Below are 21,952 nucleotides of genomic sequence, written 5' to 3' on the forward strand. Positions count from 1 at the left end.
TGGAGCATAATGCAGAAGCAGACAAAACCAAAGTGAAGTTAATATGAAAAAATAAGTAGAAGCAATGAATTTGCAGGAGGTATTCATTAATTACATCATCAAAACCATGCAGCTCATGTCAAAGTATATTTTCATGTATTTGATATGTACAAAAACTTAAAAAGACAGGGCCTTTTGCCTCTTGAATCAAAAAGACAAAAGCTTATTATCCACTTAAACTGGAGAAAGTTATTCAAAATCCACTAAAAGAAAAACCATCCATAAACAGTTTTCTTCCTTGTCACTAATGTCTGAGATAGTCTATTTTTTATGTTAATCTGTATTCCTGTATACATTATTTTCCTAATGAAATCACTGTAGGGGTAAGCAGCTAGCATAATTCCAGACCTTTGGCAGTTTCAAAAGGTGGCACAACTCAATCCTTTCTTCAGAACTGAAGAGAATACTTCTACTGCCATACTATTAAAAATATTTAAGTCAGAATCCCATCAAATGCACCAACAAGATTTTCTTTCATTAAAGAAAGTATGGTGGTATGAGGAGGGAATGAAGAATGCTGAGATTCCACAATAACTCTCTTCAAAGAGATCCTGGATGTCTCAGCAGAAAAAGGTTAACTGTGCAAACCTCCTCTTGTTAAGATTCCTTAACAAGTTGCAACTGTAACCCCACAACCACCACCTGAGCCAAGCAGCAGCACTACTGCATTAATGAACTACAATAGACAAAGTTTGGGCAAAACTGGGGACAGGGGGTGTGTGGGGGGGATGGGTATGTGAGATAATGATAAAAGCATTCAGAAAAGCTTATGTATGGACTTGTGTTGTCATTACTACACAAATAACTGGACATTAACCTGATAATACAACCAGATTCAAATAGACAAGACATCTTAATGAGCCTTCTCATAGTGTTGTTGGGTTCCTTGATCCTCTGTCTTGATGGCAACCAATAGCAATGGTACAAATAAAACTTGTCCAACCAGAGCTTGGATTATTAAACAGCTGTTTAAAATAAAACAATTCTTCAGACCATTAGAAGAAGAATGAGTATGTATGAACCACAGCTATTTCATGACAATGTTTTCCTGCCAGGTATACAAACATCCCGCACTCACACACGTGCACACACTGAATAAATTATTATGAGCCCCCACCTACACAGAGAGCAATATTTTTAAATTAAAAAAGAGATTTGGAAATAAGTGTTGCCAATAAGCAACGAACAGTTACATTCACAGAATTACACCTAAACCAATGCATGTTGTTACTGTTTTGCAAAATGGAAGATAACTAAACTGTCACCAAATGACAGTAAAAGATGCACAGATGGGATAGGTGGGGCAGTCCTGCACTGCGATGCCTTTAAGTAGCTGCATAAAACAAGAAAGTACATTTAACCTGGCTGAGATCTCAAAGATAAAATGCAAGTGAAACAATAACGGGAAAGCCAACAACAAGGGGTGCTAGAATAATATATTACAGCTGTTAAACCTAGTGCTTTCCTGAGAGGAAAAAGAATTGCAATAAAAACAAACTGTATTTTATGGTCCTAACAATGAAACAGCATTTTGCTTCGTTAAATCTGAATTTTATTTGCCTCAGAGGATTCTGTGTTCCTAAAGATTAGCCTTCCCATGGGAAATAAAAAAAAAAAAAGTCAAAATATTAGTTCCCCTCTCATGAAGTCATTCTTTTGAGCAGGTTTCCTTAGCAGCCTTACATGGCACAGCTTGTGAAACTACCTTGCGTTTCTTCCCACTCAAAAGTTTTAAAAAATTACTTTGAATTCCAGAAAGACCAAACAGGAATTACTCCAAGCTGGGTTTCCTTTTCAAGTACCACAAACTGATCTTGCTGCTTAGTCCAAAGCGGCAAAACAAAAACATTTTACTTTAGATTGATGGCCAAATGGCAGAAACATCTGAAAAAAATAAGACTTCAAGCTGCGTCAGCAAAGCAGGATTTTGATTCTTATTCTTGATTAGAGATTCTGTTAGCCAAGATGCTTTGACTTAGAACAATATACAGTAGCTAGACCTTCAAAGCTTTGGAACCACATTATACATTTGACTTAGTATAAACTCAGTTTGTAGAGTGACCTTTGCCAGCAGTACAAAAATAATTAAGACTTGTTTACCTGTTTCCTAACCACTTCTTCAGACTACAACATAAATGCCATTCATCTCATTATATTTAGCCAATGCATAAATATGATGTCCATATAGGTAAGTCAAGCATGTTCTAAAGACTAATTAGTTAGAAGTAACTTTGCTTAAACTACAAAAAACTAGTCACAGACTAGCACTGAATATGGTCAACAGAGGTTGCCTTTAAATTAATCTGTTCATCACAGGATATGTAAACTGGAATTCATCTCCATTTTCCACAATAAACATACATCATAAACCCTTAATCTAACATCACTTACAGAATTGTACTGAAAAATAAGAAATTTAAATTCACATTTGGGAAACATGTTTGCTTGCACTACTGCCATGTTTCAGCTAAAATCTGGCGTTAACAATACAGAGAAGCAAATGTCAAACAATACGTGCACTTTGCTATGCTTGACCCTAAGAGAGGCCACCAAGCAGCAGATAAAAGGAGCACAGAAAAAATCCCAAAACAATTACAGCAAGTACTGAAACCTGCTAAGTGTATGTTCCTCTTCATTTCACATAAGAACTGCTTTTGTGAAAGATGACTATAGCTAGAACCTATTTTATATTAGTTTATGTATTTGAACTGACAAAGCAGAACGTTCAGATTCTCAGTGAAATGGTTTGGGTTGTAAGGGACATTTAAAGGTCATCTAATCCAACCTGCCTGACACAGGCAGGGACCCCTTCCCCCAGCCCAGGGTGCTCCCAGCCCCGTCCAACCTGGCCTTGAACCCTTCCAGGGAGGGGGCAGCCACAGCTGCTCTGGGCACCCTGGGCCAGCGCCTCACCCCCCGCACAGGGAAGAATTTCTGCCTTACATCTAATCTAAATTTATCCTCTTTCTGTTTAAAACTGTTGCCCCTCATCTTATCCCTGCACTCCCTGAGAGAGTCCCTCCCCAGCTTTCCTGTAGACCCCCTTAAGTACTAGAAGGTCACTATAAGGTCTTCCCAGAGCCTTCTCTTCTCCAGGCTGAACATCCCCAAGTCTCTCAGCCTGGCCTCATAGAGGAGGTGCTCCAGCCCCCTGGGCATCTTTGTGGCCTCCTCTGGACTTGCTCAAGCAGGTCCGTGTCCTTCTGATGTTGGGGGCCCCAGAGCTGGACACAGCACTGCAGGGGGGGGTCTCATGAGAGCAGAGCAGAGAATCTCCTCCCTTGACCTGCTGCCTACCCTGCTCTTGATGCAGCCCAGGACACAGGTGGCTTTCTGAGCTGTGAGTGCACATTGCTGGCTCACAGTCAGTTTTTCATCCACTGATACTCCCAAGACCTTCTCCGCAGGGCTGCTCTCCGTCCACTCCTTTCCCAGCCTGGATTTGTGCTTGGGATTCCCTTGACCCATGTGCAGGACCTTGCACTTGGCCCTGTTGGACTTCATGAGGTTTGCTCAGGCCTACTTCTCCAGCCTGTCCAGGTTCCTCTGAATGGCATCCCTGCCCTCCAGCATGTCACCACATTGCACAGCTCGGTGTCATCACTGCCCTTGCTGAGGGTGCACTCAATGCCACTGTCCATGATGCCGACAAAGATGTTAAACAGCAGTGGTCCCAACACCAACCCCTGAGGAACGCCACTTGTCACTGCTCTCTGCTTGGACATCGAGTCATTGACTGCAACTCTTTGAGTGCGAACAACCAGTCAATTCCTCTTCAACCGAGTGGTCCATCCATCAAATTCATGTCTCTAATTTAGAGACAAGGATGTCATGCAGGACAGTGTCAAATGCTTTGCACAGGTCCAGGTAGATGACATCAGCTGCTCTTCCCTTATCCATCAGCGCTGTAGCCCCGCTGTAGAATGCTACCAAATTCATCAAGCACAATTTGCCCTTAGTGAAGCCATGTTGGCTGTCAGCAATGACCTCTATTTTCCATGTGTCCCAGCACAGCTTCCAGGAGGACCTGCTCCATGATCTTGGCGGGCACAGCAGTGAGACCAACTGGCCTGTAGCTCTCCGAGTCTTCCTTTTTTCATGTCTTTAAAACAGAGGCTATTTTTCCCCTTTTCTAGTCAGTGGGAACTTCACTGGACTGCCACAACTTCTCAAATATGATGGATTGTGACTTAGCCACTTCATCCATCAGTTCCCTCAGGACCTGTGGATGCATCTCCATGGACTTGTGCACCTTCAGGTTCCTTAGATGGTCCTGAACCTGATCTTCTCCTACAGTGGTCAGTTACTCATTCTCCCAATCCCTGCCTTCTGCTTCAAATGCCTGCTTCAACTCTTTCAACATCATTCTGCAACAAAATGCTCAACCAAAAAATAAGTACCTAGGAAAACTGAAACTGAAGTACACTGCTGAAAGATCAAATACAGTTTCTTTATAAAGTAGCAGCTCCACAAACAACATTATTATCAGATAAAAATATTTCACCAAGGCAGTACAGACACAGAAAAAGAGAATCAATAAAGCCAGCATAAGCAGCCACATCTCTGCTTGTTATTTCCCTATGAGTTCTTCCTATTTGCCAAAAGTACCTGCCATCTCCTCGTAGCATTTGTGGAGGAACAAAATGAAAGCTCAAGAGCCTGGACAGCATTTCTGCCAGCAAGACACAGCAGATCCTTTTTAACGCTATGAATGACCTTTTTTTTTAACTTCCCCCTTTCACCTAGTTCATCATAAAGCTGGTCATTCTTGTATAAATCATTCCCCCTCCCTTCAGGGAATGTTTATCTACACTGCAGACCCGGTTCATACAGTCACAGTTGTCCTCCACTTTAAACATACTCAGATGCAGAGGATTTATTCCATTTCTCGGGCAAGTTGTCTTACATCACTGAGCTTCATACAAACACAACATCAATGCCAGCAGTATCTCACCTTGACAAACTGTAGTTGCTTACATACCAACACCATGGGTCACACCTTTTGACTGGGGCACTGGTCCACCCAAAAATACCCCAAACAAATCCTCTGAGTCTAGGTTGAGTTCAGCTCATCTGCTGTTTTGTAAGCATGATTTTAACTACACTATCTTCCCAGTTAAATAAAATTATGCTCCCTCTTCAAGAAAACAGAATACCTTCCTCACACAAAAGCCCTTGGAATGAAGATCCAATAACGATTCTAAAGGACTCCTGGAAGCCAGAAGAGCACAATCAAAACATCTGTCATGCCGTCCATGAAATTTAAAAAGTGGTAGTATAAAATGATATTAAAATATAATCTAGAAGATTAAGATATAACTTTAGCATAACAAAAAGTTTGCATACTCTGGTGTAAAGTATAGACTGGATTTTAGAAGTACTAATTATCTCTATACCACTAAAGGCATAAATTACTGAACTTGTAAAAATTCACAGGCTTTGTAGGGTTAAAATCTGTTAGACCTTACAAATGAATATACTGGTTTTGAGTCAATAGAACCTGGAAAAAGCTTATGATCTCTATCAATTTTACAGAGCCACCTCTCAGTACAATACAACCTCACCACCTACCCATTCCTTTCTTTAACAAGGTGCATGAAGTCATTCTGAATCAAAAGAGGATAAGCCAGGAAAGATTAAATACTTACATTCATTGGCCAGATTATTCTATGATGAGACTAAGTGGAAGTTAGATTTAAGGTGAAAGACTCATACAACCACAAATACGTACTTTATTCCTGTAGAACTCACTACAATGGCATATTTGGTAGAGGCTGGCCTGCCTTGGAAAGGTTTGGCAATAAAAGAAAAAAAAAAAAAAATCAAGACAGCAAGTAAATCTTCCAATGCAAAAAGATGTATTTTAGTACCACTGTCTGGAAAAATTTTCTCCAATGCAATCCTAAGTATGCCCTGGTATTTAACGGGAACAGATAACCTAGTAGGAAAAACGTTTACAAGACAACATAAATTTTTCCATAACAACAGAACTGCAAAAAGCATCCTGCTAACACACTAGCCCAACTGTCCTGCCTCTGTATTAGGGTTTTAGTTTGTATCACAACTGTATTTATTACAAAAGTTTCTAATCGCCTTGACTTAGCCACATTTTGCTGCAAACCACACAGCACAGTTAGGGTATGCAAACCAAGTTTCTTTTGGATGAAACTAAAGATACACTCTCAGAACATATCTAATGCACTCCCACCACTAACGGGCATTTAGCCCATTGGACTACATAAGACCTAGTCTGAGACATCTACACCACATGCATTTCAAGATAATTCAAGCCCTCATTACATACAGTTTTCCTCAAAACCTGCTCTATTGGGATGCACCACTTGCTGAGATAAATGAAGCCAAGAACAGACAGATTCTCAGCAAGTGTAACTGGTAAAGCGCATCAGACTTCAGTGAAGATTTCCCACCCCACACTTCCTGAAGATTAGGTCCTTGGCCAATATCACTCACCCCTCTTCAGTTTGAATTTACTTTATATTTGGCTTTAACATTGTATGGGTTGCATTGTTCTCATGATCAAGTGTTAGACCTACTCTTCTCTTCAGTCTTTCTCTCTCCTTCAGCGTCAGTGTGTCAGCCTTGGCAATCACAGGGACGATGTTGACTTTTCCATGAAGAGCCTTCATGAATTCTACATCTAATGGTTTCAGCCTGCCAACAAATAGAAAAGATGGGGAAAAAAAAATTGGTTTTGTTTGCTTTGTTAACAGACCAAATATATTAAAAGTTATTTATTTCAAGTATCTATATAAATAGTATTTCCAGACTAAATATAGTCAGAGCACTTGCTTATCAGCTTGGTTGGGTAAAGGTTGAACTGCAATTTAAATTGTCGCTGTAAGGTAAATTGGATATTATAAGCTCTTATATTTCTGGGTAATAAACAACGTAATATTGACTGCTTCAAAACAATATTAAATGCCAAAAAAGGGACAAAGAAAAGAGCATCAATCCCCAAGGACCATTTTAATTGCATTTTCTAACTGGCAGTGTAGGAAGCAACTCAATTAACATTAAAGTTAAGTTTCCAGATCAAGTAATGAACAGACTTACAAACAAGATATAATGCCCTAAAATATTAGAGCTCAAGAGCTTTTTCTTACCCATGCCCAAAGGGAGAGATGAAGTAAAAACAGCAATGGACTCTGTTGTCTATAATGTGGCGTCTGTTTAGACCGCTCTCATCATGAAGGTATCGTTCAAACTGGTTGTCAATGTACTGGATAATTGTTTTGAAGCTGGGAGGCATGGGAGGTGTGCGAGAAGAAAGAGAGGCATTTTAGATCAGCTTTAAAATAATAAAAAAAGAACTATGAAGAGATAAGAACAAGAGAAGAATCACACTCTTATTGAGAACATTTCTGATACAAAAATTCAACTTCCTAGCATTGTGCCTACTACTTAGGAAACGTATTTTGATAATGCAGAAAGATTTTTTCATAGCAACAACCAAGTATCTATTTATGCCTAGAGCTACTTTCAAGTGCTACTCTGTACACTGGATAAAAAGTTCAAGTGCAAGCTCATAAAAAATGCACTCAGTGCTGAGACAACACAGACAGGAACAGAAGATTGAGGATTTTTCTGCTTTTTTGCTGGGGGTAGGGGGTGAGGATTTGTTTTTAAACCAGCTGACAAATGACATATCCCGGATATCCTCTTGATTTACAATCCTGACCCTAGAGCTGCGTTTCTATAGTTACCTATGAGAATTCTAATATTCTAGTCTGTTTGAATTAAGTACAAATACATTTGCAAGTCATGCACTAAAGCATCACATGATTTATTAAGCTATTTTTGTTACCTTACAGAATCCTTTTCTGCTGGCAAAGAAAAATAATTCTTACTTAGTTCAAGGCAATTTAAATTATGCCCTACAAAAAAAGTGAAGTAACACAAAATTTGATCACAAATTAATCAGACACAAAGAGCAGTGACTAGAGAGAGAAAAGAAAACACAGTGCATTACTAATAAAATTGTTTTAAGATATTCCACAGCATGTAGACACCTGCAAACAACATTAATATAAAAGGACACTTTATATTAAGTACTGCAGAGGAAGGGAAATTAACACACTGATGAAGATAAGATTAGACAGATGATTGTGTGTCATGAACTTATCTTAAACTACTTGGCAAAAAACTGAGCAGAATGCTTAACTTGAAAACCAGTACTTCTGTGGTTGACAAAGTGAAAATTTGACTAGAGAAATTTAAAAAGGAAACAGACATGAACACATAAAAAGAATTTGTAATCTGGAAAAAATAAACACAAAGAACTATGGCAAATACTGTGACAGGTAGCAAATTTCAACCCTGGGCTGCATGGCTGTAATGAAGATAATGAAAGAAAGTAACAAGAATGATGGAAGATATCCTGGAGAGGAATTTGATTTGTCAAAGTTGAATAAGCTTTTGGATCTAGGAGGAATAAATCCATAGTAGAATATATATACACGTTTAGAACAGTACAAACCTTGCAAAGATATAAGTCATACTGCAGAAGACAACATGGCAAAACATGGAATTTATTGGCTTTTGACCTTAGTGCTGCTCAAGTCTTTAAGAACTACCATCTTAATACCTAAACACATTGAAAAAAGACAATATGGTTTATGTTCCTGTTGACCTGAGATATTGGTGAAAGGTAACAAGACAGAAGACGTATGAATATTAGGACAGAAACCAAGCACAAACAATGGGAAAGCAACTATCACACATTTCCCTGGCAATGCAATTAGTTTACGTGCAGTTTTCTAGCTCTAACAGCTATAATTTTCCCTATAAATATGGCGTTAGTGTCCTGTACCTCCTGACTTCCGGGAAACACCTGGCTTATACCACTGTGCTATCATTACTTAGGAGATAGCACATCCTGTATTCTAACAGAAAACAACACAACCGTTGCACTTAAACCCACTGGGGGAAAATGAACAGTATTACCAAGCTGCCAAAAACCACAAAATACAACTTAACGTAAACCAGTAAAAAAAGAAAGTTAGCAGCAGCCAGAAAGCAGTTACCAAATAATGACCTGAAACACTGCAACCAAGATAAAACAAGGCACATGATCGGCAATATCTAACAAGTTAACCTGCAGACTGTTTTTGTTATCCATCCTTTTGCTGACAGATTTGATCCCAAATCTACGCATGAAGCCATTTCTTTTCCTCCCCTCCTTAGATCCTTTCTCTTCTGTCTAATAAAAGACGCGATCTTAAGGACATACTTCTCTCACAATCCCAATGTCCTTAAGCATGGAAGAGCCATTCTATGCTTCCAACCTCCCACCATAAAGAATTCTGCAATTCTCCAAACACATGCCAAGCACATTCCTAGGTGTAGTTTGATTCTAGAACACAGATCTCCAGCTAGCACTAAAGCTTCACACAGAATCTAAAAAAGTCATCACTATTGTTAACTGCGATTAGCATCCACATTTTCTTACAGGCCATTTAAGTACAACAGCATTTGGAAAACAAAAAATAATCTACTTTATAGATTTAGTACAACACATTCTCTAACAACTCATTTCCCAAACTAACACTTATTCTTGCAATTCAGGAGTCCCACTAGACAAACTCCTGAGAACAATTAATCCTTACTAGCACTTCTTCTGTGATAGAACACACATAAAATTCACACCAGCTCCCATCCTTGAAATTCAAACTCTAAAAGTAAGTCCTTTCATCAATGCGAAGACAGAAACCAAAAGCCATTAGAAAATCTACTCAGGAGGAAGGTATCTGAAACGGGATCAACGATCACTGCCTCCTAGAGACATTGTGCCAGGCTGATTTACCTCTGTTCAACAATTACCTGTTTTTCAGGGTGATGACTTTTACTAAGGTTGTCTGCACAAATGGCAGCTTTCCCTAAAAGTGCTTTATAAAACTTGTGGATCAAGATCAGCACCATCTACTGGTTAACCATAATTGCAATAAATGCTCCTGAACACAAACCTAAGTTCAACAACACAAACTTGCTGCTTCCTCTGTACTAACAAGGAAGGAAGTTGGTTGCAGTGGGTTAGTCTTGACTACAGTTTGAAACAGAGTCTATCCATCCAAGTCCCTATTACATCCTGTAGTGACAGACTTAATCAAAATGACACTCACCATGGCTGAAAGACTTTTATATGACATAAGAAAATGGGACTAGAGAAAGACAAAATTAGCTGCATCTTTTTATTTTGTAGTATGTAAGTACTATTTGTTCCTGTAATGTATTTTGATGATGAAGATTTGTCACAGAAAACTAAGTAAAAACCGGTATATTGTTCTACTGGGTCTGAATCATCAAATTACTCTATTTAGCAAGACTCCAAAAAGAAAGGGGAAAAATTAGAACACGTAGGTCTCTAAGAAACATCTTAGCAGAATAAACAAAGGGCATTAGAACACAATCAACAGGAAGAGCTCTGTGTGACACAATACATGGGCTGTCGAGCTCTCAGCTCCAACGGAAGGAAGCTCTAGTCAACAGTGTACTAAATAAGCAAGACCATGTTGCAGTCCAGAGAGATGTCTTAGTGTTATTCTAAAAGTTCAATTATTTTTAACTTAAAGTAGGAAAAGTGGGAGGAAAATAAAAAACCCACTACAGCTTTACTTTCAAATTTTCGTTTAATATATTATAAAACTTCACTGCCTTCACTTTTGCTGTGTTTTTACAGTACACCATAGAAAGAAAAATCATGCCTGATAACAATGTTATTCAGAATGCTCCAGATAACCCAGCATTCTGCCAAGAAAATATTACAAAACATTCTGTTAGCATTATAAATGTTTATCATATCAGCTATTTGCCTCCTTCCTGATCTTCAATTTATATTGAAGAACTCAAATCAACCAGTATCAGGTTTATGGTCCGTTTCCCTACACAGTGACACTTTGTTTGCCTTAGGATTACCACCACCACCACAAAAAAGTGTCAACAAAAAATAATAGCCAATAAAAATAAATAGTTAGCACTTCTTAAAAGACTACCACATTAAAATTCAAGTCTAGCTTCTAGTTGAACTGGAATAATTCACACAAGCTACTGAGCACATTAATATATCTCATCTGTATTTGAAAAAAGTTATAACAAGAACAGTTTTCCTCAGTTAAAGTGCATGATAATGATGATTTGGAAATTATATTTATGAAAAAACTTATTAATTGTAATTTTGTTACAAACTGCCCAGTTCTTTCATAGCTATTTTACCATTTTCTTTCTTCATGATCTTTATGCTAAAGCAATTATGTATGTTGTCCAGCGTATCTGCAGATGTTGATTTCAGTTGTTTAGGATTATTAGTGATATTTAGACCAGAGAGCACTAAGCAGTAACTTCATCATAAAAAAATGCAGTTCTATCCAAATTGCTAGTAGTACATATTAAGGAGGGTAAATGAAAGGTACTGTCTTAAAAAAAAAAATGGAAACTGGATGGGCCAGAGATACAAAAGACAATCAAAAAAATTCCCTCTGCCAGAATTCTGCCCTATCAAAGCAGTTATGGAGACAAAAAGTTGATTGCACCTGTCAGAGAACCTTACTGGAAGAAAGGCCACTAATTTTGATGGAGAATCACAGCCTAGAGAACAATAACCAAACCTTTTAAAAACATAAATAAGTGGTTAAAAAATGAAAAAGAAAGTTGTACAAAGTAATACAGTTTTTCTAGAGATGTGTATTTAAGGCAACAAAAATTATAAGAGAAACTTAATTTGAAAGCTCACACAAACTAAATGATCACGTAATTGAGGATATGAAGATGAGCACTGAGAATGCAGAAGCGCTTAGAAAATTGTGCTACAACCGCAAGACCTCAGGAAAAAAACCTCTACCATGAATACACCTCATTAGTGTTTAGAATAATGAACCTCTTGCTTCCTTTTAGTACAAAGTTATCCAAAGATCACCAGCTGCATACTGAAGTTCAGAGAGAGAGACACACTAGAGCAGTGTTCACATAAGATACAAAATATCAAGCAAAGCAGTATTTACACACATACCAGTCCTGGCTGTTAATGGCATCTCCATATCCTGGTGTGTCAACTACTGTTAAACGCAGTTTCACCCCTCGCTCCTCTATCTCTACCGTAGAAGCTTCAATTTGAACTGTTCTCTCTATTTTCTCTAAAATAAAGGAATATTTTGATTGTTACTAAGCCTATAAATTGCTATGGAAACCCCTGCAGGAGAGAGCAACAGAAGAGGAAATGCAATCTGAAATGTATTGTAACCTACATGACATAAAATATTTGAAGAAAACAAGCTAGCTAGTAAAAATTTAACATATCTTGGTAAATAAACAAGAAACAGTGAACTAAAAAAAGTTGATTTACTAATGACAATATGCAAAAATAAAATTTATATACTTGGAAGCATGCTAGATTCTTTGTCAAAAAGTATTTACTAACCAGGATTTAAGATATTACAGGCAAAAAAATTAGAGGAAATGGTGATTAGAGCAAACCCACATTGAGGTATATAGACACCTAAAAGGCTTAGGAGGTTGATTTTTTTTAATAGCAACTGATGAAGAAACAACAAAAGCCAAGTCTTTGAAAGGACATATAAATGAGAAAATGACAGCTAAAAAAAAAATATCATTTAAAAGATAAAAATACAACTAGACAGCATGAAGAAAGGGTCTCATGAGGAAGTTATCAGAATGAAACAGTGTTAACTGAAAGAACATGAAATTTCATATGTTATGTGCTGGAGAAACTGCAAAACCACATTTACCTGCAGCTCCAGGAATATAACGTTCTGGATAAAGATCAGTCAGGAACAGACTGTTAATTAAAGTGGATTTTCCCAAGCCAGACTCACCTGCAAGCAAAATAATTCAGGTTAATAAGCATATACACCTTTTACTCCAGGCTTTTTAAAGCACATCCTCTTTCCCCAAACCCACATTATGGAGAAAAAGTAGTTTGTTCATCAAGATCCACCCTAGCTTAAGATAAAAACACGAAAGGTTCCTCTAAGCACTTTAAAAACACAAGAAAAACAAGCCCCTAGTGTTTTTACAAATGTTATATGAAAATGCTATGTTTACTCTAATAGATTTCATAATAAAACCTGAAAGGTCATACAGCATTTTTTGACTATAGATCTAGAGATAGTTAGGTTACTTCAGGGAAATAAAAGCACTTTTTTCATTTAAACTTACAAACTCAGGAGCTGTAACTTTCCTGTTGAAAATTTCTGAGAGCTTTAAGGTTTTCCTAAGCTAGAAATTGTATCTGGAACACTGTTATGAGGGAGTATGAACAAAGCAATCCCAAACTAACAGTTGAGCTTTGCATCCTTACAGTTAGGATACACACATCCTACAAAACATGAAACAGAAAATCATAAGAAAATTATTCAAAATTCACCAAAGAAGTTCCGCAATTCTAAAACTTCAGGTCATACAAATTTTGTCCGATATAAAGGTAATAAAGTTAAACCTGTAAATGCGATTACTAAATCTGATTTTTAAAAACTTTTTTTCCTAACCCAAGGAATCAAAGAAGAGTCAGCATGTAGGACAACTGGCTGTGTTATTTCAGATGCTACTAACCTAATCCAAGAGATGGAGCAGTTATCTGTATTTATCATCACAAACTACACGAAATAAAAAACTCTACACTTAACACAAATTATCTATTTGTTTTACAGACATTGCTGGACACTGTCACTAAACAATCCCAATGGGTACTGTAGAGCACAGAGAATAAGAAGGTAGTATTATGCATATCTTCTCATTTTCATTTTTCAGTAACATGTCGTTCCAAGCTAACTACTACAAAAAGGTAATAGTACTGTGGACTCCTTTTGCACTTGTATAACATTAAGCTGATCCAGTGAAAGTGTAATTCAACATGTCACTTAAAACAGCTTTGTGCCTAAAGGGCTTTCCATCCAAGACAGGCGCACGTTCACAGAACAGGCAAATTAAAAATTTAGTTATACCACCAGAGTGAATCAGTATAAAACAGCAGAAAACACAAGAATAGCATCACCATTTCAAGAGTAAGATATTCACCATGTGCATTCATGCCTTCAGCTAGGGAAATAGGAGTAAAAAAAAGATTAAACAACTATCCCTACCATCTGATGATGAGTCAGGAATACAAGAATGTCCTGTTGGCTCAAAGTCATCATCTTTAATCACTACAAACACTCCCTCCTACCAAACATGACAAAATAGTAAGAGATTTAATTAGGTTCAAAGCTTTTTCTTCCGTATAGCAGTCAATTGCTAAGTAAGAAGACATATATGTCTATGTGAAAGAAATGTTTTCGTTGTTGTTTAACAGTCAAAAATATTTAAACAAGTCACTTACCAACCACCATCAGTGTGAATTCAAAGCCCTTCTTCACAGATTTCCTGTGAACCTGGTTGGGGAGATTAGCGAATCCCACATAGCCTGCTGAGTCGGAAAACTGAAGGAAAACAAAAGTGGAATAGAAATGAGATCCCCTTCCCCCTAAGAAGTTGAAACAGAGTTCAGTTGATTCTATACAATAAAGTGCAGAGGTATATAAAGCACATGGAAAAACAGAGAATGAAACAATTCTTTGCTGCTATATCAGGTCAGACCTTGAAACAGACCCATTTATGAAGCATTACATAGAAATCTGATAAGTACCTTAAGCTACATAAAAACAAAAGTCTCTTGAATAAAAAAAAAATCTGCAAGCTTGCAAGAACACGCTATTATTAATCTTAAATAGTAAACATAGATAAAAATCCCCAAGATTTTAAGATAGAGTTCAAAGACATCTGTTTAGATTTGGTATCTGCTGCTACTCTCTTCTACAAAAATAAATAATCCATACATTCATATGTAGGAAAAAACAAGAACATTGTATAGTAATGCAGAGATTACCAAGATACAATTACACAGAGATCTATTTTCTGCTTGTTAAACTGTTCACCTATCTTTATGATGTTTAACTTCTAACACAAAAGCAGGAAAAAGAAATGTGCCTGAAAAACTTATCAGAGAGATCTGGGCTATAAAAAGGGCAGGCTGCTTCACCATCTGTTATCAATTGACTGCAAACCTAATAAGAGCCTTAACAAGAACTACAGCCACTTGATTTAGGGACCTATGAGCTAGCTGGAACCAAATGTTTTCTGCACAGATGAGTCTACAATGAGAACAGTTTTTATACAATGCCATACTTCCAGTGGGGCAGGGGGGATACAGGGAAAATCACTTCAAAGGCAATTAGTTATTTGCTAACAATCCTTTTAAAACTCACCCAGATAGGCAAAAACATTAGAAACGAAGGTTTGTCAAATTAAATTTCCTTACCTAAATGTACCATTCTAAATGTGTAAGCAAACACTGAATGTCTGGCAAACATCTGAAAGCCTTTTACTAGAATCATATGCAAGAACTGTTTCTACTAAACAGTTCCTTCTACAGAATGCATATGAAGCAATAAGGTATCGTTTATTCACTGTTTTTCTACCTCAGTAAAACCACAAGTATTTTCAGAAAGTGAAGAGATTCCAAACAAAATTTTGGCCATGCTGCCATCTCTTTACCTTTACTTTTTCACCTGATTGAGACATGTTTCACCACTCCAAGTTTCAGACACTGGAAAATAAAATCCATAGTGCATGTTAGCCGACTTGAAGATTACATTCATCTTCATTTTGAACTGATCAGTTGCATATAATAATCACATGTTATTGTAGTAGAATGTCACATACTTAAAGATTACAATACAGCCATTATCAGAACAGCTGCTTCTGTGAAGCTATTCACAGGGAAGAAACTACACAGGATTAAATGAAGTATGCTGGTTTTGATAAATACTTAAAAGTTTTAAAATAGAAAGATTCCTTTACAACTCATAATGCTAAAATTCAGTATCCATGAAGATCTTTCATCCATCTTGTCTTTAAAGAAGGAAAAATATCTACTGAATGCTAATGGTGAGTATGCATGGTACTCCTGATAAAATTTTTCTGTTCTTTAATTTTGTAATTGGCTAATAAAACCTGAAATTCATATTCGCTGTTCCAAATCACCTACACAGAAGAGCATGAGATCCTTCTCCCTTCCATTTTCATCCTTTCCACTTAAGAATTGTATGTTTCTTAAAAAAATGGTTTACACACAGGTGAACGTAATCTAACTGTTGTCCAAAAAATTGTATTTGAGAATTACGACCACACATGAAAATTATCCTGAGAACAGGGCACCAACGAGATTTCCAGGTAAACATAACATCATTTTCAGCCACTTTAAAGTACTAGCACTGAATGTGAACACTACACCAAACATTGCAAAACCTTGGCACTTGGCTAACCCATGAAAATTTGCCCTGTTCTGAAGGATGACCAAAAAGATTTGTTCTTTAGTTTCAGACACCTGGAACAGCTGGATTTTGGCAAGCCCTTATCTTTTTACTCAAGGATGTTAGTTGTGCTATAGATTAGTTATCACAGCAATAGCAAGGCCCCTTTATTTCCAGCAGCCAAAGAGCACTGACAGGAAACGCAGAAGTGGCAGGAGCACTTCACAGCTTGGTTTGTTGACAATGCAGCTCTTGGCCTGGGAAAGCAGGGAAGTGACCTATGCAGGCACCTGTGTGTTCAGACAGAAACGCTTTCCTGTTGGGTAGCAGGAGTCATTCGAGCAGGATACAGTCCAGTTCCTGACACTGGCAGTTTGACAGTCAGATCCTAGCAGAGACATACTAAGTTTGGGACTAAAGAGAAAGTCGAAGGTAGCATAATTGTAATGTTTTAAAGAAAACATGTCTTCAGCTCACATAGCATTTCATCTGCTCTGAAGCAGGCATTTCAAATCCTGGCAGCTGTGCAGACACCAGCCACCCTGTAAGCAAGGAAAGTTTCCCCTTTTTCCTCCAATTACTTTTCCCCCCCATCCCCAGTTCATTTGCTTGCTCATGAAACCCCAATACATCCATTGCCTGGAAAACAGGGAGGTCCTGTTCCTAATCATTCTCTGACAGCCTCTAATTGTGCATTCCTCAAAATAGCCTGGGAAACATCCCTTAAGAATGATTTTGAAACATAGAGCTTATTTTAATTTGACCAATATTCAGGGGCTCATTCCAGCCTCCAGCCAACCAGCGTTACAGATCCTTAAAAACAGTCACAGCCTCACTGAGAGATACAACTCATTGCTCTGTTCACATCTTGTTTCTATGTTTGGAAACCTCTGTTGTCACCTTGTCTATAAAATCAGTAACATAACTCAAGAGTTTAGAAAAGTTCATAAATAGTCACTGTCTTAGTGCTAATGTAGATAGACCTTCTGGTCCATTTCTCACAGTAATGCCAGATGAAAAGCCACCCAGAGCAGCTGCCTATAGTTAAAGGTGAGAAGGAGTACAATTCAGATTTAAATACGTATGGAGAATTCTGTAGTTATTTATGCTTTAAACTGACGGTATAGTCACATCCATTGTAGCATTACTCAAACTACTTGATTAAAAAGCAAGAGAGTCAAAATTGTTGTCAACTGATTATGATACATCTGGCTTCAAAATTAAACTGTCATCTCACAAAAAGCTAAAATACAATAAATTGTTCCACAAATATAACTTACAAAGCCTGTTTCCTACTGAGCAAACCACATTCATCTTGTGTCTTACTCTGACCAAAAAGTTGCTGTAGCCTAAGCTGCAGGACAGCTGCTCTGATTATAGCATGACTGCAGCACATGCTTATTTTCCACTGGATTGTGTTAGAAGAGAAATATTCTAACTAAAAGTAAGCTAAACAACAACAACAAAACTTGCTGTTCCACAACACCTAAGTAAGGCACTGAAGTTCAAATGAATCCTCAGTTACTCAGCCTCAACACATTTTGCAATTCATAACACTGCCCTCATGAGGTTTCACAGAAAATTATTCAACCAACCAGCTACCTCAGATGATGGTGAGCCATCTTCCTGAAGCTTTACCATATAATTATAAATCAAAGCCTTGGAAGTAGCAAAATGCTGCATGTTACCTCTTCTTACAACATCAAAAAACCACAGCGCTTACAAGTGGTAATTTGACAATGGACCAGACTACACTATGCATCAACGGCTGCTGAAATCCTGAAGTCTGTCTGCATACAACGGAGTCAGACATTAAAATAATGTAAAGTTGAGCATCTGACAACACTCTGGATAGTCCTACATATGGAAATGGTAATGTTTAATTTTTCATCAATTTTCCATAATAAAATTAGAAAGCCACAACAACTAAAGCAAAACAGAGCAAGCCATAGATGCTCTGTTTTCTTTAGATTTTCAAAGGACTATTTCAATCATTACAAGATAAGCAAAACAGCCCATGCAAAATATTTCAAACAGAAAGAAATAGGTAAGATACAATTGCATTAACTTGCATAAAGCAGTGAAACTTTATTTGTAAATAACTGTAGGCTCCATTTAGCAGGTCTAGCAGAAGAACGGACACTATGCTACAGTATGGGAATGTCAAATCAGTTTTTGAACAGTAGATAACGTAACAAAGTTTCATTTCAGATCCCAACAAAATCCTATCCTAAACAATGTGCTATTCAGCAATCAAAGGGAGCAAATTACCACTAATATCAGTTACAGTTGCTGCCTCCACAAATACAGAGACCTGGAACACGCCATCCTACCATCTTCTGCTAAAACCAGTATTCCAGTGAGAGAGAAAGAGAAGGGAAGGAAAATGGGTCATTTCCTTTGTTCCTGTCGGGATGCAAGAAGTAAACTGTTAGGAACAGGCAGACTGGGAGCTTCTTAATAGGAACTAACACAAAGAAACCACTATTAAAAAAAAAAAAAAAAAAAAAAAAAAAAAAGAGTATAAAGAGTGTTTCCATATAAGGACATTAAACATTTTAAAATAATCACTTTAGAGCAACCTTAAAAACCATAGCTACAAGCAGAATAGCCCTCCTGATTTATCAAAGGAGGCCTCTTTCCATCTGAGATTATAACTCTGATAAATACTTTTTTAAAAGTATTTAATAACCTAATAAGGAACCACAGAAAGCAGTAAAGACTTAAGTAGGTTTCCAAGTGCTGGAAATGTTCTCAACAATATTAACATTTCAAAGTCACATTTTCAGACTTCACACAGAGAAACACCAAGAATATGTCAGTAAAATACCAGTAATTGTAGTTTCTCATAAAAAGACTACAAAAACCCACAAAGAAACATCAGAGTCAAGTACTGAAGCACCTAAATAATTTTTTTAAAATTTATAACTTTTCCAAGCATCTTGCATACAGAGAAACAAGGAAGTTATGCAAGAACTTAAAATTTCCTCACTGTATTCCAAACTGGATATAGGGGTATTAAAGTACAAAGCAGTTAACTTTTTTTTTGGTAGCTTACACAATCAAAGTCGCATGAACCACTCAATGCTATCAAACAACAAGGGGTCCAGCAGAGCCTGTTCTCTGCATCATGCTTTGTTTGCAGCACGTCCTCATCACTGTGACTGCAACCTCCCTCCCAGAAGCTCTCAGGGAAAAGCGTCACTCCCTCTATGTCAACAATCCCAGATGATTCCATTTTCCTCATGAGAAACAGGTGTTGCCAATTGAAGGAATCCTCTTTTACACATTAACAATTGAATACATTTCAGCATTATTCATACTCAGGAAAATGACTGTATCACTTTCAGCAAAAACAGAATTTAACAGTAAATACAACAACCCAGCTATGGCACTTGCAGGTAGGCCAAGCTAAGTGTATGCCACTGCTTTGCCTTTCAATTAGTATTCAGTGTTCCTCAGTTCTACAGACTTCATTCTAGTAATGTATTTGAAACAATGGCCCACCATAGGGAGTATTACTGGGAATGCATTACTGTTCATAAAAACTTGTAACATTTCTGTGACTTAACAGCACACATATGCACATCAAAAGAAGGCAAGGACTAAACAAGTACAAGAGAAGAACCATATATGAGCACTGTTCTTAAACAGAAAAGGTCTAGAAAAAGCAATGCGTGCATCTAGAGCTCTAATCCTAAATATTTTATTTAAAGTTCCATTTCAATGTTAACATATTAGTCTGGACAACTTCCTACCGTTATTTCAATGAATACAGTCACTTAAAAAGCACAAAGTAGTCAATGATACCGTTCAAATTAATTATCAGTTTTAGTGATTATGTGCTTCCTACACAAGCAGCTTTTGATAATATTTTCTCAGAGTTACTGTATCTGAGAAAAATACTGTAAAACAGATCTGTTAATGTGAAAAGCAGGGGCTTTTTTTTAAATTAAAAAGCTAAACATATTAGCCATGGTCACTCATCAGGAAATAGGCAGCTCTGCCTCACATCCACAAAGCTTAACTATAACTGTATACTGGCAATGCACAGCAAACAGTGGCAAGTTAGTATTTGAAATCACTTCCAAATCATGCTCAAGTCCCATGATACCATGCAGTCTCTAACCTGCATGTGACCGATAATTTAAGACCTTAAAAAAAAAAAAAAAAAAAAAAGGAAGAAAGCAAACGGTAAAGCACTTGTTCTATCTGTGGCGGGATCCGCATGTCCCTGCAGCATCCCCCAGCTCCCGGCGGCTGCTCCGCTTGGTGTTGCAATTTAAAAAACATCTGAGGAATGCCCAGCGGGGACACAACTTCCCGGCCCGTCCTCGCCCCACTTCTCCAGCGACATTATGCCTGGCGGACCCCAGCAGCGCAGAGGCTCTGCCCACATGCCAAAAGTAACGCGTGCTTTGCTTAATGGATGGAAAGACAGACAAAACAGAAATATGCTTCTTGGTATTCAAAACTGTAAGCCTAAAGATTGGCTGCCAGGTCGCACATACAAACTGCCTCTGCACTGTGTTCGGGGGGATTCCTCGGGACTTGGCTGAACCCGGTTCTGGCAACTGGAAGGCTGGAAAATGCCCCGACTGCGGGGTTTCGTGGGTTCTACCCCGACACACTTCTTCCCTCCTCACACAGCAGCTTCAGAAGCCTCTCCCCGGGCAGAGGACGGCGCCGGGCCCAGGGCGCAGAGCACCCGCCGCTGCGGGGGAGCCGCAGGGACCGGGACGGGGCCGCCGGCGGCTGCAGGCCGGGCAAGGCCCGACGGCGGGGCGCGGCCCCCGGCCAGGCGGAGCGGTGTGCGGGGTGGAGGCGCCCACTCGCCGGCCGGAGAACGCGGCCCAGCGCCCCCCCCCCCCGGCGCTTACCTGAGCCCGGCGCCGTTACCGCCGCTGCCCGGTTGCCAGGCCGCGATCTGCCACCTCCACCCGGGGAGTCCTCCCGCATCCCACATGCCACCGCGGCCGAGCGCCTACCTACCCCGCGACTCTATGGCCTAGACCGCTTCCCAGGATAGCGACGAGGCGCGGCCCTGGGGCTAGGCAGAGCAGGGATAGAGCGCCTCCCCCCCCCCCCGCCCCGCCCGCTGGCCTGAGTGGCAGCGGGGAGAGCCGGCCCGCGCCGCGCGGGCGGGCGGCGGGGCGTTGTGATGGCGACTCCCTCCCCCCTCAGGGGCCGCTGTCCCTGTCGTGATGGCGGGACACGGTGTGGGAGCCGTGACCCCACACGCGTGAGTCCGGCACTGAGCCGCCGGAAGCGGCTCAGCGGCGGGTGCTTTTCTGCGGGGCCACCCCGTGCCGGGCGACCGCCTCCCCACGCGGCGGTCTCGCGTCCCGCTCCGCCGTTTCCTAAAACGCTTCCCACTCGCCCGCTCCTCGTTCCCACCGCGCCGCAGCCCGCCGATGTCCCCGGGGGTGCTGCACCCAGCAGCCGGGAGGGTCATCTCCCGCTTCGGCCCCGAGTGCCCGCCACCAGAGTGGAGCATCACCTGAGCCGGCTGACTCCCCAAAATAAAAAAAAAAAATAAAAAAAAAAAAAAAAAAAAAAAAGGCTCATCTGACAGAGCCACCCCTCACGGAGGT

At 39.2% G+C, this 21,952-nt stretch overlaps 1 protein-coding gene across 4 annotated transcripts in view; it reads right to left on the reverse strand.

The window, feature by feature from the left end:
• Positions 1-21,597, reverse strand: part of LOC104369039 (septin-2) — a 41,374-nt gene extending 19,777 nt beyond the window's left edge. For 2 of the 4 annotated variants that reach the window (XM_042805437.1, XM_042805436.1), the window contains exons 1-7: positions 21,239-21,352; positions 15,601-15,652; positions 14,387-14,486; positions 12,798-12,884; positions 12,062-12,185; positions 7,164-7,298; positions 6,594-6,711 (exon numbers count right to left, since the gene is read on the reverse strand). In XM_042805437.1, coding sequence (XP_042661371.1) covers positions 6,594-6,711; positions 7,164-7,298; positions 12,062-12,185; positions 12,798-12,884; positions 14,387-14,486; positions 15,601-15,627 — 591 coding nt within the window. In that variant the 5' untranslated portion in view covers positions 15,628-15,652; positions 21,239-21,352. Of the gene's footprint in view, positions 1-6,593; positions 6,712-7,163; positions 7,299-12,061; positions 12,186-12,797; positions 12,885-14,386; positions 14,487-15,600; positions 15,653-18,629; positions 18,653-21,238 lie in introns of those variants that run through there. The other 2 variants (XM_033008146.2, XM_033008147.2) reach the window with 2 other exon arrangements.
• Between the last annotated feature and the right edge of the window lie 355 nt (positions 21,598-21,952).

The sequence above is a fragment of the Tyto alba genome, unplaced genomic scaffold (genome assembly GCF_018691265.1).
Source record: "Tyto alba isolate M040663 unplaced genomic scaffold, T.alba_DEE_v4.0 Super-Scaffold_44, whole genome shotgun sequence".
Taxonomy (NCBI): Eukaryota; Metazoa; Chordata; class Aves; order Strigiformes; family Tytonidae; genus Tyto; species Tyto alba.